The sequence below is a fragment of the Carlito syrichta genome, unplaced genomic scaffold (assembly GCF_000164805.1).
Source record: "Carlito syrichta isolate Samal-C Ts95f unplaced genomic scaffold, Tarsius_syrichta-2.0.1 Scaffold316182, whole genome shotgun sequence".
NCBI classification, from domain to species: Eukaryota; Metazoa; Chordata; class Mammalia; order Primates; family Tarsiidae; genus Carlito; species Carlito syrichta.
The window spans coordinates 87,777-103,868 of record NW_007260278.1 but is presented as its reverse complement, the minus strand read 5'-3'; the positions used below and the strand labels follow the sequence as shown (position 1 = coordinate 103,868).

Sequence of the window (16,092 nt, the reverse complement as noted above, 5' to 3'; positions counted from 1 at the left end):
GTTCCAGCCCCGACCTGCTGGGCTCCGGTGATCCTTCCGCCTCAGCCTTCCAAGTAGCTGGAACTACAGGTGCGCGCTACCACGCCCGGCTAAATTTTTATTTATTGTAGAGATGAGGTCTCGCCAAGTTGCACAGGCGGGTTACGAACCTGCAGTAGTCTTAAATAAAGTCTTCCTTGCCTGTTTAACTCTGTTGGTGAGGTGTTTTTTTTTTTTGACATACAGATGTTCCTTGACTTATGATATTTTCAACTTACAATGAGACTATCTAGACATAACAACATTATAAGTCAAGAAGTATACTGAATGTTTATAGCTTTCTCACCATTGTAAAGTCAAAAAGAGTAAGCAGAACTATTCTAAGTCAGGGACTGTCTATACTTATGAAAGTAAAAAGATGTGAACCTATTGGCAGAATAGTCTTCTTACTACTGATTCTCAAGACCCAATATGACAAAGCCTTTGTAATTTTCAACATATGACTTCCTATATTGTCTTGGATGTTAGCTATTTTCATTTCAGCCCACAGGTGAACAGCTAATGATTTCTGCCATACCGACTAAGACAGATACAGTACTTTGCAATTTAGAGTGTGCTTTTACATACATTATTTATTTGATTTTTAGAATAACTTTGGGGCATAAAAATGCTGGTTTCTTTTGCCAATTTTGCAGATAGAGAAAAATCATAAAACATACAACTTGATCAGAAACATTGATCTAGGTAATGGCAGAGCTGAGACTCAAATTCAAATAGTTAAACGAGGTTAAGAACTGCTTCCATAATAAATTTAGTGAATTAACTTTCCAAGGAGGACATTTAATCAAACATTTCTTACTTTCTTTAGCATATGGTTACTGAAGAGAGAAATAGATGGTAGATTAGGGGATTAGAATATTCATTCTAAAGATTTTTAATATAAAATTGAGGTTCTTAACACTCTATTTTAAGTTCTTCCTCAATAGTAACTTGCTATCCATTTACTTATTAATTCAATAAACATTTATTTAGTTCCTGCCTCTCCATATAAGATACCATAGGCTGGACACAGTGGCTCAGGCTGTAATCCCAGCACTTTGGGAGGTCAAGGTGAGAGGACTGTCTGAACCCAGGGGTTTGAGATCAGCCTGGGCAACTTGGTGAGACCTCATCTCTACAATAAAAATCAAAAAATAAGCCAGGTGTGGTAGCATGTACCTGTAGTTCCAGCTACTTGGAACACTGAGGTGGAAGGATTGCCTAAGCCCAGCAGGTTGAGGCACCACAAGAGTTTGGCAACCAGGGAATTAAAAAGGTGGGCATTGTAGCATTTGGCCTGATAAATAGCCTTTCCATGGATTTCTGCCTGATAAAATCTCAGGTACTATCAGACACTCTCAGGTACTATCTCCCACCTTTAAAAAAAAAACAAAAAAAACTTGCATCAAGGTTACAGGTGTGGTAAGTAACCACCAGCTCTCTCCAACCTCAGCACACTACATGATGCTTAAAAAAATATATATGGTGAACAAGTCAGGTCTGTATTTAAAATAAGAAGAGAAAGCCAGGAACACAGGAATTCAAGGGTCAGAATTCAAGTTGTATTTCTGTATCTCTTCTACTTCCATAACCCTTTCCTTTCCTCCTCTACACCCAGTACCACAAAGATTAAAAGCAAAATCTGGCAGATAACTATTAAATCAGTTCACCTATGGTAGTCCTACAGAAGACCTGAAATTTAATACTACCTAAATATAAAATCGAAAGAAGAGTTTACTTTTAGATATGAATATGTATAGATATGTGAACTCATATTCTGTCTATGAGAGAGGCAAAAATCAATTCTGATCTATGCATCAGATTGTTACTCTAATTGCTTGCTCAAAAGAATTCTCTCCAAAGAGGATGTAATGTCTATGAATGAGAAGGTCTTCCTTTCCTCTGAGGCTAATTGAGATTCAAGAGAAAGCCTCTTATCCTCAAAGGGAAAGTTCATCAGGCATGCAAGTCCAGTCTTGTCTTCAAACAGTTCTCCAGGGACTTGGTCCCATCCTATTCACTCAAAGAATTTTCTCAGCTATCCCATTACAGAGTGGGAAAAAGCCTAAGTCATAGTTATGCAGGGAGTTATCTGCTGAAGGCGAAGAAGTTCTTGCTTGAATAAGCACTTTATAGGACATCTGAAAGTTGGCTGAGCAAAAACAGAAGACAGTTTCTTTTTCTTTTTTAATTTTTTTTTCTAATTACTGCCTTAAAACATGCACTGCCAAATCTTTCTCCTTAAAGAACTTCTTGGGCAGATCCTCTAATTCTCATTTCACTTTCAGTACTTAAAAATTTGGTCCAGTGCAATTTAAAACTTTTGTCTCATTCCCTTCATCTACCCACTCAATCTGCCTCTTTGAATGGTGGCCAGAGAGACTGGGAGATGGGCAGAGCATGCTGCAGGTGGACCAGCACTTGTTGGTTAATTCTTCCACTCACTTCAGCACCTGAAGGAGAGAAAGTGTCATCCCTTCTTTTACATCTCATCCCCTTCCTTTCCTTCTAGAGCTGTTTTTTTGTGGTGAGTTAGGGGTAGGATGAGGATGATGCTCCTGGTAGTTGCCACTTCCCTCACAAACTCAGTCTGGTCACTGGTACCTTTCATTTATCTGGTATTGAAAATGCTTGCTCTCCCAGGAGAATAAATGAGTTTCTTTTTTTTTTTTCAGTTGGAGTCTCACTCTGTCGCCCAGACTGGAGTGCAGTGGCCGCTCCTGCCCACTGCTGCCTCGACCTGCTGGGGTCCAACGATCCTTCCTCCTCAACCTTCCAAGTAGCTGGAACTACAGGCGCGCACTACCACGCCTGGCTAATTTTTGATTTATTGTAGAGATGAGGTCTCGCCTAGCTGCCCGGGCAGGTCTTGAACCCGCGAGCCCAGGCAATCCACTCACCTCAGCCTCCCAAGGTGCAGGATTACAGGCTGAGGGACCGAACCCGGCAAATGAGTTTCTTGAATGAAAGGGATAAGAGTGGAGAGGGTGGTTTCTCACTGCACATTTCCCTGAAGAAGAAGCTCAACCTTTTGGATTTTCTTGAGCTGGTGGCGAACCTGGGTACCTTCGTTGTTATTCATTTAGTGTGCAGAAAATTCACACTATTGTCTAACCAAATTGTATGAACTAGACAGCTCTTTTCTGTCTCCAACCTGCCAACTTTTCACCAATTTCTTTTCTCTTGTTCTGCAGGCAAAGAAGGCAGATCAACAAGTATACTGTATAAGAAAATAGCCAACTGGAAATTCTAGTCTCTCACGCAACTATCTCCATTCTCTATGAGGGTTCTTTGGAGCCCCTTCAATTTGGCTTGAAGATGAGGAGACTGGCATCCTCCTTCCTCTGAGGAGATGAATGAAAAACTAAACAACTTATAAGATGATAGATAGGCCGGGGCTCAAGCCTGTAATTCCAGCACTTCGGGAGGCCAAGATGAGAAGATTGCGAGTCCAGAGGTTGGAGACCAACCTGGGCAACTTGGTGAGACCTCGTGTCTACAATAAATCCAAAAATTAGCTGGGCATGGTGGCACGCACCTGTACTTCCAGCTACTTGGAAGGCTGAAGCAGAAGGATCACCTGAGCCCAGAAGGTGAAGGCTGCAGTGGCCGTGAGCATGCCACTTCGCTCTAGTCTGGGCGACAGAGTGAGACTAACTCAAAAAAAAAAGGTAGATAGACAGATAGTTAGATGATATATAGATAGACAAGATAGATATGATAGATTATTAGGTAGATAGATCTCCTAACTTTCATTTTGCTGCTTATTCAAGTTGGAAGTGAGATAACTGAGGTTATGACCAAGATAAAATGAGTCAGAACCCACTTAATAAGCACTGAAGGAGATATCTGGACTTCACTTGTCTATGAAGAGGACTATTGATGCTTTTTCCTCCTTAACAGGGATCTAAGTTACCAGTGCTAAAACAGAATGAGAACTTGCTTCTATATTATGTTAGTCACACATTTGCTCCTATTGTTTTTCTTGTCAGGAAGGCTGCATATATAACAATGTTCAAAAATATTTGATTTTCTACAAGAAACAAGAAAATTTTCTTTATCAGTCTCACCACAGTATCTTAATTAAATCAATCAGCTTTGAGCCAATAGCATTCATCTGACTCTTCCAAAGTATTTCATTAAAGTAATCTTCTTTATTTATAAAGCAGCCCGGTGAATGCATTACATTTTAACCATATTCAAGAACATGATCACATAATCCAGAAGGATAATTTTCCATTTCCATTTTTGTTGGGGAGGTTGCTTTGGATCAAAGAGGGTATTGCTGACTACAATGCAGCGAGCATAGAAGGCAAAGAGCCAGGGTAAAAGGAAGAGAGAAGCAGATAGTATGTATTCATCAGAGCCTCTGAGACTCAGAGATAAATAATTATGAAGGAACTAATGAGTGGGCACAGGTGAACTGAACCACAAGCCGTTTCTAAATTTAAACCACAAATCCCAGTATCTGCATGGGATTTGGGAGGAAAAGGCAAGGCACAACTCAGAGGAGAATGCAGCAGAGACCAAGTCTTTTACAGAAGAGTGATACTTCACTTTGACTGCTATGTTGAAAATGGAACTGAATAGGAACAGGGGTAGAAGTAGTGAGACCAGTTACAAAGCTATTGAAGTAATCAAGGCCAGAGATGATAGTTGCTGGGACAAAGATATCAGCAGTAAGAAGTCACTGAGTTTTGAATATATTTCAAAGAAAGAGCTAAAAAAATTTTTTCTGATGCATTTTATTGGTTGTGATAGAAAGAAATGTGTTGGAAATGACTCAAAAAGTTTTGGCCTGAATTACTGAAATAATGGAGTTGCTATTAATAATGATGGAGAAAGTCTGAGACAGTAGCTGGTTGGAGTGATAGGGGGAGATCAGATCAGTTTTGGACAGGTTAAGTTTGAGATGCCTATTAAACATCAAAGTGGAGGTGTCGATTAGGAGATTGATAGTGAGAGTTTGGACTTCAGGGCAGAGAACTAGGTTAGAGATGTACGTTTGAGAGACATCACCACATAGATGTTATTTAAAGTTAGAAACTAGATGAGAATCACCAACAGAATGAGTAAAATAGAGAGGAGAAAATATCCAAGACCTAGCTTTAGAGACACTCAAACAGAGATCACAGAAATTAGGAAAAACAGGAAGGGACACTAAAAGTAGCCTGAGAAGTATATTTAATAAAATAAAATGTAATAAATATATGATTTTTAGATGTATCTACCTTATTTTTCCATAAATAGCTACATAATTTTATAATGTTAAACTATTGAGGAAAATTTGCCTTTAAAATGACAATAGTGTAGATTTCAGATTTTATAAGAAAATAATGAATACATTTTAACCCAACTCTCATTTTTGATCTGCAGATAAACACTTCTCAACTTTCAATCCTACATGAGTATAGTTCAGTAGCATTTCCTTAAAAAAAATAATGACATTCACCAATGAATAATAAATCCACATACCCAGGAACCGTTTTCTTCTGTGACTGCCACAGACATAGGATAATTAATTTGTCTAATTGTCTGCTTTTTAAAATAGAAAACTCTAGATTACTTAGTGCTCACTGTTTAACACCTAGAAAAAGAACTTTCTGTTTTATCCTGCGTCTCAAGGCATGGTATCCCTTTCAAGTCTTTTTGGGATTCATTGACTGGTCTACTACTGGCATATACAGAAGCAGGCATTTATAAAACAGCAAAGCAACTCAGAGAGTAGCTTGAAAAGATTTGTCAAAACTTTATTTCTCCTAAGATGTCCATTCTACCAAAGGCAATCTACAGATTCAATGAAATACCCATTAAATTACCAATATCATTCTTCTTAGACCTGGAAATGACAATAGAGAAATTCATACAGAAACTTAAACAACCACGAATACCCAAAACAGTCCTTAACAAAAGATGCAAAGCAGGAAATATCACACTTCCAGACTTCAAACTTTACTATAAGCCTACAGTAATCAAAATAGTTTGGTATTAGTACAAAAATCGGCATACAGACCAATGGAACAGGATAGAGATTCCGGAAGTAAAGTGTCAATTTCTCAACCAACTCATCTTTTACAAAGCCTCCAATAACAGCCACTGGAAAGAGGGAAACTTATTCAGTAAATGGTGCTGGGAAAACTGGCTGATCACATGCAGAAGCTTGAAACAGGATCCCTACCTATCACCATATAAAAAATTAACTCTAAATGGATCAAAGACCTAAACGTAAAACCTCAAACTACAAGAATCTTAGAAAATGCAGGAGACACCCTTATGGAAATTGGAACTGGCAACCAATTCCTGATCAAAATCCCAAGTGCCCATACCATAAGAGATAAGATAGAAAAGTGGGACCTCATCAAACTGCTAAGCTTCTGCAAAGCAAAAGAAACCATCAAGAGAGCAGGGAGATAGCCCACAGAATGGGAAAAAATATTTGCCAACTGTATATATAACAAAGGCATAACATCTAGGATCTACAAGGAACTCAAACACGTCAAAAGGAAAAAAACAAACAGCCTCATTAAAAAGTGGACAAAAGACACGAATAGACACTTCTCAAAAGAAGACATATGGGCAACCAACAGATACATGAAAAAGTGCTCAGCCTCACTAATTATCAGAGAAATGCACATCAAAGCCACATTGAGATACCACCTAACCCCGGTAAGAATGGCCATCATTAATAAAACAAACAACAACAGATGCTGACAAGGATGCAGAGAAAAAGGAATGCTTCTACACTGCTGGTGGAAATGCAAACTAGTGCAACCTCCTTGGAAAATGGTGTGGCAATTTCTGAAAGAACTAGAAATTGACCTTCCATATGACTCAGCTGTCCCCCTATTGGAAATATAGCCAGAGGCGATCGAGTCATTCTACCAAGAAAACACCTACACACACATGTTTGTTGCCGCTCTATTCACAACAGGAAAAACACAGAACCAGCCATGCAGCCCATCGAAGCTGGACTAGATTTTAAAAATGTGGTACATATATAAAATGGAATATTATGCAGCCACAAAGAAGGACAAACATATGGACTTTGCAGCAACTTGGATGGATTTAGAGTTTATCCTACTCAATGATCAATTACAGAAACGAACAGAGTACCATACATTTTCACTTATAAGCAGACCTTGAGCAATTATCATAATACTATAAGAATGGATTGGCAGTAGTGGGAAACTGCCAAGGGATGGAGGGGCACACCTCACCACCAAGAGTATCTACATAATGAACATTTGTATACCTAACCCTGAATTGTACCCCACATCTTTAAAACAAAATAAAAATAAAATAAAATAAAAAACAAAAAAAACTTGCTTTATTTTTTTAATCAGTATACAACTTATAAAATAAGGTGGAGAATGTATTCACGAACCTTCCAATGAGACAGAATCTCAGCTGAAAATCATTAGAATGAAATGAACCAATCTTTCCTGGGTGCAGAGTACAGTGGAGTCGGCCTTACCAATCTTTCCTGGGTGCAGAGTACAGTGGAGTCGGCCTTATATTAAACTGAGAGTTATGGTGGGGCGAAGGAGCTGACCCTATGTCAGCAAAGGTATGGGCCATGGAAAGGGAAAACAGGGAGGAAGAAAAAGAATAGCTTAGTGATGAAAGGACTGTGTGGGTAAGCATGGGGAAAGAGAAAGAAGGAAAGAGATGATGATGATGATGATGATGATGATGAAGGAGAAGAATATGGTAGTGGTGATTTTACATGTAACAACAACCTTGAATGGAAGTAGAGTAGACAAAGAGATGTCTTAAGAAGATATTTGAGACAACTTCTACTTACTTCACTGTGTAAAACTTTTCCATTTCAATTCAAAGAAAATCAAAGTAGAAAACTCTTGTTTATCAATGATTCTTGAGTAATTTTGGTCTAGATCTGGAATTTGACTAAATGAGATAATACTAGACAACTGAGCTACATTAGCAGCTAAGTTATTACCAAAATTATAGTGCCACATAGTGAAAAAAAAAAAAAAGACATGAGAAGTGTATCAATCTAAAGCCAAGAGGACATTGAAGCTAGTACTCTCATATTAAAATGACCATTTGTGGGAGAATGCACAATTCAAGATAGGATGGTCCCACTAGATCCTAGATGCTTAAGGACTGGACTAAGCAGTTTCACAACATCACAACAAAAAGGAGAAACTCAAGCAACTTCTTCATGAAATAACTACTTTGGAAAATTATACTTAAGTGGGTTCAAAGGATACCCAATTTCTTGAGACATTGGGGTTCTTTCTCAGAAGGAAAGGAGGCTGTGTCTGATATATGGTTTCTGAACTACTTCCATTAGCCTAGCATACTCCCCAAGGAATTGATTGCTGTTGCTGGATTTCCAATTAAAGTGTGCTTTGGGACCCACTAGCTCAAATAATTTATTTCTTTGAAGATGCCTTTTTCTAATGTCCATGAAGGAACTGTATAGACGAATGGAAACATGGCTGTCAGTTGTCAATTATATAATTCTTGTATTGTTTATTCTTGCTGCTGTTTTTAAACAGAGAAACGTTTATCGGTAATCACGTCTCTATAAAAAGTGGGAAAATATGCCCATCCTTAGGAGGGTAGCCTGTTTGTTCAGCCTACCTAGTTCATTTCTGTTATTTTTTTTTTGAGCCTGTGAGCATTTGAGATGATTCCTGGCCTATCTCACTGCTATTTGTGGACTCAGTTCCATCAAAATTGTCATCTAGTAGCAATTGGCCTTGCCACTCTGAAGGACATAATTATCTAGATGAGTTGAGTGCATATGTTGGAAAGAAGTGTTCTGGCTGTGTGTTAAACTCATGGAATAGGCTAAAAGGAATACATTAACTAGAAAAAAGTGTGAAAAGGTTGGAGGATTGGAAGCACCTGCAACAAGTTCATGGTAGAGTTACTTATAACCAGTTTACCAAATAATCACAACTTAATCTCCAATACAAAAATATCTCATGAACTTGGTGAAAAAATCAGAGGGGAGAAAAATAACTTAATTATGCCTTTATTTAAGAAAGAAGGCCAAGTAATGACTCTCAGATAATTTGAGGTAGGAATAATGAGGCATCTATCTTTTGGCACACATGAGACAGGCTGACAATCTCAGGTTTGGAGTTGGGCAGATTTAAGCGGCCAGAGAAAAATGGGTTTCCCATAGCTCAACAAGGAACTCTCTCTGATGAGTCCACTATTATACCTTAACATTTCCTTTCTGTATAGCAGTACTGGTAACAAAGGAAATTCCAGTAACAAAAGAAAAAAATACTCTGGAATTTTATGGATGATTAAAATTCTGGTAACATCAGAATTTAAGGGTCAAGGATGACTCTAGCTTCATTGTTTGGGACAGTGAAGAAAATCTGGTGGCCCTTGCTCTTTTGAAAAAAGAATTAAGTGAAAGACCCATCTTACTCATGAGACACAAATATATCTTCTTAGGTGAGGTGAGAAATAAAATCTAAATGCAATTATGTCATGCTCCTTTCCAAATTTCCTAGCACTTAGGCTAGTAGAAACGATTTTGAAGGACATGATACAGTAGAGCTTAGGTAATGCCCTAAAAGCTTCTGAAAATAATTCTGATCACACTTCGAGATAGAAAAAAGGTAGGTTTAGAGTATGGTAAGGAGGAAATGCAAGGAGAAAGACTGTTAGGAGAAAACTGAACTTCTGGAGGCTCAACTTAATGAGAAGACCCACAGATACCCAACAACAGGACTGTGCAGAACAGGAAAATAAATGCATGTGGGATCAGCAGGGTTGTGCGAGATCTCAGGGTCATGAGAGAGAAGGTTGTTTAAGCAGCCAGTATGAGTGAAAAGGTAGTGGAGAGAGAGAATGACGATTTTTAGGAGAAAAGACACCAAGCTGAGACTGGCCCTTAATAGAGTCAGTTATATTCAGGCTACAGCCTCAGTGTGAGTGAAGGAGTTATTGGCTGTCATTAAACTGTGTTAAGATGACACGGGGGAATCCAAAGTGAAAAGACTACAATGCTGATTACCACAACTAATGTATTTTGTTTTCCATTAGCAGAACTGAAAAATCAAAAGACTTTAAAAAAATCTAGTCTTTGTTCCTCATGGTGAGATTAATTCAACCCATTCTAGAAAGAGAAATTCAAATTTTCAGAAAGCCCAAATTTATCCTTGATTAATACATCAGTGCTGAACCTCATGTCAGTGAATATAGTGTATAACCTAATTCCGTTCAACAACTGTATTTAAGCTATCTGAAATGAATCTAAGTTCAGCTGTGGGATCAGAGAACTGCAACACATCATATGTCATTTCTCCCTTTTGGTTTGACAATCCTGATTCCAGGACTGTGGCAGATGAAGAATTTCTTTTCATTTTTCTCAGGATTTTCTAGTTTTAGAGTTAACAGATTGAATGGGTAGATCACTAACTTGTCAATATTCCTAAACTTCTAGGCAATTAAATAGAGAAGAATTGGGGTGGGGATCTTAGCAACCTTTAAGTGGGTTGAAGTGCTAAGCTTTCTAATCAAAACATTTTATATTGGCTTCCCTGGTTTTATAAGATCTGATGAAAACAAAAAAATGTGTGATGAAATATGCTACTTTCTAATTTCAATAAACAACAATCCATATACATATTAAACTTTTACCAAAGCATTTCATTTTGGAGTGTTTTGTATGAAGAGAATAAAATACAAGTAGAAATTTATTTGTATTGATCAAAACAGAAAGCATGTATATTAAAAAATTTCCTCTGTATGAAAATTTATTATGAGGATAATAAAAAAGTTTTAACTAAAATGTTAAGCATATATTAAAGGCTGTGAAATTACCCTAAAAGATGACTGTAAGAAGTAATAAATAACATTTTTGTTAAAATATGGAGCATCTTGAGAACAAAGGAGATAGGCAGGAAAGGCTCCCAATCAAAGTCCTCTATGTCAATGAGAGTGGCCCTGTGACATTTTTAGGAATGGTTGCAGGAGGAAGAACACTTTTTAATTTTTATTTTTTTGATAGGAAAATACAGTTTATTTTGAAAGTAAATAAAGGGCGGGGGGAGATTCACCTCCCTAAGGTAGGAGAGGGAACCAAAGCTAGGAAACATGGCTGCCATAGCTTAAAGAGCCACACGAAAACACCAGAGTTTAACAATGCAATGGTGACTTTTAAAGAAAATTAGGAAAAGAAAATATGTTTTTCTCAGTTAGTCTAAAGCTTTCATTGTTAGAAGCTTAGTAGAGTTGAAGAAAAACTAAAGGAAATCAATACAAACTTTATTTAAAATCTAAGAAATCAAATCCACCAAGTGATTTATATAGGAATTAACAACATGTGCTTTTCTGGGTGGAAATTATCTCAAAGGGTGGCCTGGCAAGTACATCACTAAGATTGCTGCTGGCCCACTCCAATTCTGCCCTCTTTGGCTCCAACCTCATCCGTAGTGATATTCCCACCTTGGTGTTGTATTCACAATCGGACAAGAAAGCCACAGAGAAAAAAAAAAGTCATCTCCTTCAGAAACTTCATAAAGGTTCTCATTGGGATGTGTGGAGGGCCTACTAGCCTTTGCCAAATTACAGTTCCGAATATTTTATCTTACTTAATCTTAGGAGCTAAACGCCATTTGTTTTTGCAGATAGTGGAAAATCTCACTGAAATGCCTCCCTTGTAGTAAGCAGTGTTTCAAAAAATTATTTATTGATCGCAATCTCATTGTTTTTACCTCTCCCATATAGGTAGGCACCAAGTAACTCCAAAACCAGTACTCAACTTAGGCAAGAAAGAATCCAGCAAAACTCAGCAATTACCTAGAAGTGGTCTTTGAGACTGAAACCACTTCCAGGGTAGAGGGGGGAGAGGTTCAGTTCATGTCACTTTCTAGCTGAAATTGCTCCCCATCAGCCAAGGGTAACTGTGGAACTCCTCAACGTTATTTGCAAAGCACATCATGCTCTGGGCCCTTCTGCCCTTCCCTTCCATCACACTGAGCTGGTGCTATTTATTCCTTGTGCCTGAAACAGATTTTTCTCCTATCTCTTAATTTTATTCTGATAGAAATGTATGTTTTCCTGATAGGCTCCCCAAGTTTGGATCAAGAACTATGTTAAATGGGCTCAGGTACCAAATATGATGGGAATATTAAATATTACTTTCCATTTTTCTCTTTTTACTTTTGTTCTTTATCATGGAACTCTATTATATTTTTAAAATAACATTGTAGTCATAAATATTGACAAAGTAGCCCCTACTGAACTCATAACATTTGAAGTTTGAAAAAGAATGTTAAGGTCATCTAGTTTCTGCCCCCTGATATTGCAAACGCAAAAGCAATTAGAATAAAGAGAGGGAGGTGCTAATTGAAGGAGCCACTAGGAAAACATAATGACATGATCTGGGATTACTTCATCATGAGACATTATGAAAATGCTCAAATCAGTGAAAGTCAGTAATCTATGGCTAATGTTTGTATTCTTCAGTTAAGTCTACTATACTTTGGAAAACTATATCAAAATAGTCTCGATATATCAGCTAGTCAGTTTGAATACAGGCAAGAAAAAAACTAGGAAAACATGGAAAGAAGAAGCGATTTTAAAAAATAATCAATTATAACATGGAAATCTACTAAAGGGTGCTTCATGTTTTTAGTTTATTCATTTCTTAGTAAAAGTTCATCTGAATATTTTTAATAATATAGATATGCATCCTTAGATATTACAGCAGAAGGAGAAGTGAAAATTTAAAATGTTAATTTCTGTTTTAGCAATTCTAAATAACTCTGACACACATTTCCATAGATTTTAAATTTCATACGTACTATACTTATATATTTTATTTTTAATGATGAATATTCTTTCTTCTTATCAACATAATTTGAGATTTTATATGTGTGTACATATATATGAAACTATGTACTTCTAAACATTCTATATATATATACATATAATATTTATATATAGATATACACAATATACATATATAACACACATATATACAATATTATATGTATATATACATATATATAGCACACATAGATATTGCCCTGAATCTTGTTGACTATATTTTATTAAGAAAATAAAAATTTTAAAAATTAGCAAACTGTACTTTCAAAAACTATGCATTTTAAATACATGGCTGTTTCAGTATACAGGTATTTATTATAATTAATACTTATTTGCACATTTTTGAAAATTAAGTGTGTACCATGAATACCCTTAACTACCAAGAAAAATATGAATAGAAACTATAAAGTATACTAAATTATAACTAAGAAATGTACTAAAGAGAGTTTACACATGCAAGCAATATTTACTATTTATTAATGTACATCTTTTAATAAAAGCTCTTTTTATAAAGGGAGCTTCTAAAACTTTTCTAAAAATTATTTTAATGCCAAAAATTAAATGTGTAATTTTTTTACCTACATATGTATAATGTATACTCCTAAGTAATATTTTAAAATAAAGCTTAGACAGTCCTGGTAGAATAGTGTGTTCCTTACTGTGGTTTCTGGTGCATAAGGATGATGAGGTTATATTTCTTACTCACTTACCTCCACATCTTGGAATTGGTCCACTCCACATTACTTTTCCATCCATAAGAATACATGTAATTGTTTCTGTTCCTTGGGTTTTAATAAATCCTTCTTCACAAATAACTGAAATTGAACTTCCTAATTGAAAGTTGTCCCCAAACCGCCGTGCATTGATTGGTATTCCTGGATCAGGGCACTCATTATGTCCAAATGCTTTACAACAATGAGCAAACAAAAACATAAACAAGCAGCATTAGCAGGAGACAGACCCTTCCATATTTGGGGTAAGACAAAGAAATATTTTAAAAGGTTGTGTTTTTTTCTAGAAAAGTCTTTCATTTATTTATTTTAAATGTGGAAGTCCTCTTCTGACCACACCTGTTTGCCCGTGACATGTAATAGATGTGATTATTTTAAAATATGAATTACACTTTAAGATTATAAAATTTCAAAATAGAATTGCTTTCGCTTTTTAGGGGAGATTACTAAGCTAGCTAAGAGTATGCAAAAATTTTCAATATAAACTGGCCAGAATTCCAATTAATATAAATACAGAGCAGGTTGACTATATCTCATTTGAAACTTTTCTTGATTCACTCTATTAGAAATAGATAGTCTTACCATTATAAGAATTAAAGTGAAATGTTGCAATCTAGTATGAAAGTTTTAAAATTTATAATTTTCCATGACATTTCCTTTATGTTATCCAGGAAAAAAGGAAGAGAGTTAACTCTTTTGCAATTACTATGTTTGAGGCATCGTGATATGTTATTATCTCATTGAACATTTAGAACAGCCTGATGACTACAGTATCTCTATCTATTTAGAAGAGTAATGTCATATTTAGAAAAAGTTAACTAGATTGCCTCAGGTCATAAAAATAGGGCGTGACAGGATTGAAACATACCCGGTATTTTAATTTTTCTCAACAGCCTATCATATCTTACACTATTCATCTTGTGTCTCTCTGGAGAGTCTGAGTTCTTGAACTCAGGGCCACTATCTTATTCAGTCTTGTTTCTCCCATAGTGTGCATTTAGTCAAGTTATAACAAAAAACAGAAGAATAATGAAAATGTGTTTATTTTCATTTTTTATAGACTATAGATTACATGAGTCATCCACATTTTTCTCTTTGTTTATCTGGATGACCAAATGTATACTATAAAATATTAATTTACTATAATATAAATGGAAGAATATTTAAAGTCGCAAAGTCTAAATGTGTAAAATATATTTTATAAGGTGTTTGCAATTTAGTATTACACTCATACTGCATGAGCACATGCGGTTACTTAAAATTTTTTCACTAATCATCACTTTAATGCTGTTCATAAAGTACATAATTTTATTATTTATTGTCCTCATTTTAAGTTAAACAGTACAAAGAAATAATAAGGTAAATTCTAAACTACATAAAATATATTTTGTGTGTACACTAATCATTGTTTTATTTTGTGATTAAAAAAACCCCAAATCTCAATTTTTATTAAAACTGGAAACTCCAATATATAATGCTGGATTGATATTTTGTTCAGGAAAAAAATGAATATTTTTAGCAAACATTGAATAAGAGAATTCAAACATGATCAATTAAACTATTTTCTATAGAAACTAGAAACAGAACAGGGAACATAGAGGGGTATTTACATAATACCTTGGAGGTACCATAAACATAAAAAGAATTGCATTTGAGACTAAATAAAGTTGTAGATAGATGCATATAAAATCTATCTTTAGACATATATATATAAAATATCTTAAAAGAATTATCAGATAAAGCAGCCATTTTATACAAGAAGTGTCTATGACGTGCGTCACAACTAATTTAACTAAATGATGTGAAATTACATGTTGATAACATATTATTGACTGTATTCACCACTTGTGTCACTTTGAAAAGACAATAGCTGCTTGGTTATTAATTGCCAAAGTTCAGTATTGAACAAGTGAGGATGGGGGCGAGGAGTGAAATTCCTTTTAAAGGGCAACAAGAAGAGCTGGAAACTAAATCCTATTGTTATGTGACACTTAAATATTAACTCATCACACTGGTCAACATGTGACAGAATGTGGAAGCTTCAATGAAAAGCAATAAAAATCACTACTATTCTATACCTTCAGGTAAAACATTTGCAAACAGAAGCATTATTTATCCTTTATGTAACTCATCTTTTCTCTATCATTTCAAGTATTTTTAAAGAAAAATAATATTCATACTTAAAAATAGAAACAAAAGAAATATGGGTGAAATACGATAGCAAAAACAAAACAAACCTCCAAAAACATATCAAATATAAGATGCCAAGAAAATTGTTCAAAAGCCAGCTATACAATAACAGACAATGTTTATTCAGCATTTACTAGGTACCATGTACTCTGTGCTAAATTATTCATGTCATCAGTTTATTTATTTCTTACAGCAACCCAATATGGTTTTATTGATATGCATACTGCTACTTAGTTATAAAACCTAAAGATGTAACAAAGCCAAGATCTTCTGAAGCTATACAGTTTAACTTTAAAGTTCTATTTTTTAAATCAATAAATACTTTTTC

At 35.5% G+C, this 16,092-nt stretch overlaps 1 protein-coding gene across 1 annotated transcript in view; it reads right to left on the bottom strand.

Moving 5' to 3' along the window:
• Positions 1-16,092, bottom strand: part of CSMD3 (CUB and Sushi multiple domains 3) — a 509,139-nt gene that overhangs the window by 474,688 nt on the left and 18,359 nt on the right. The window contains exon 5 of the mRNA XM_021706867.1: positions 13,554-13,748. Within this exon, the coding sequence (XP_021562542.1) occupies positions 13,554-13,748 (195 nt within the window). The remainder of the gene's footprint in view (positions 1-13,553; positions 13,749-16,092) is intronic.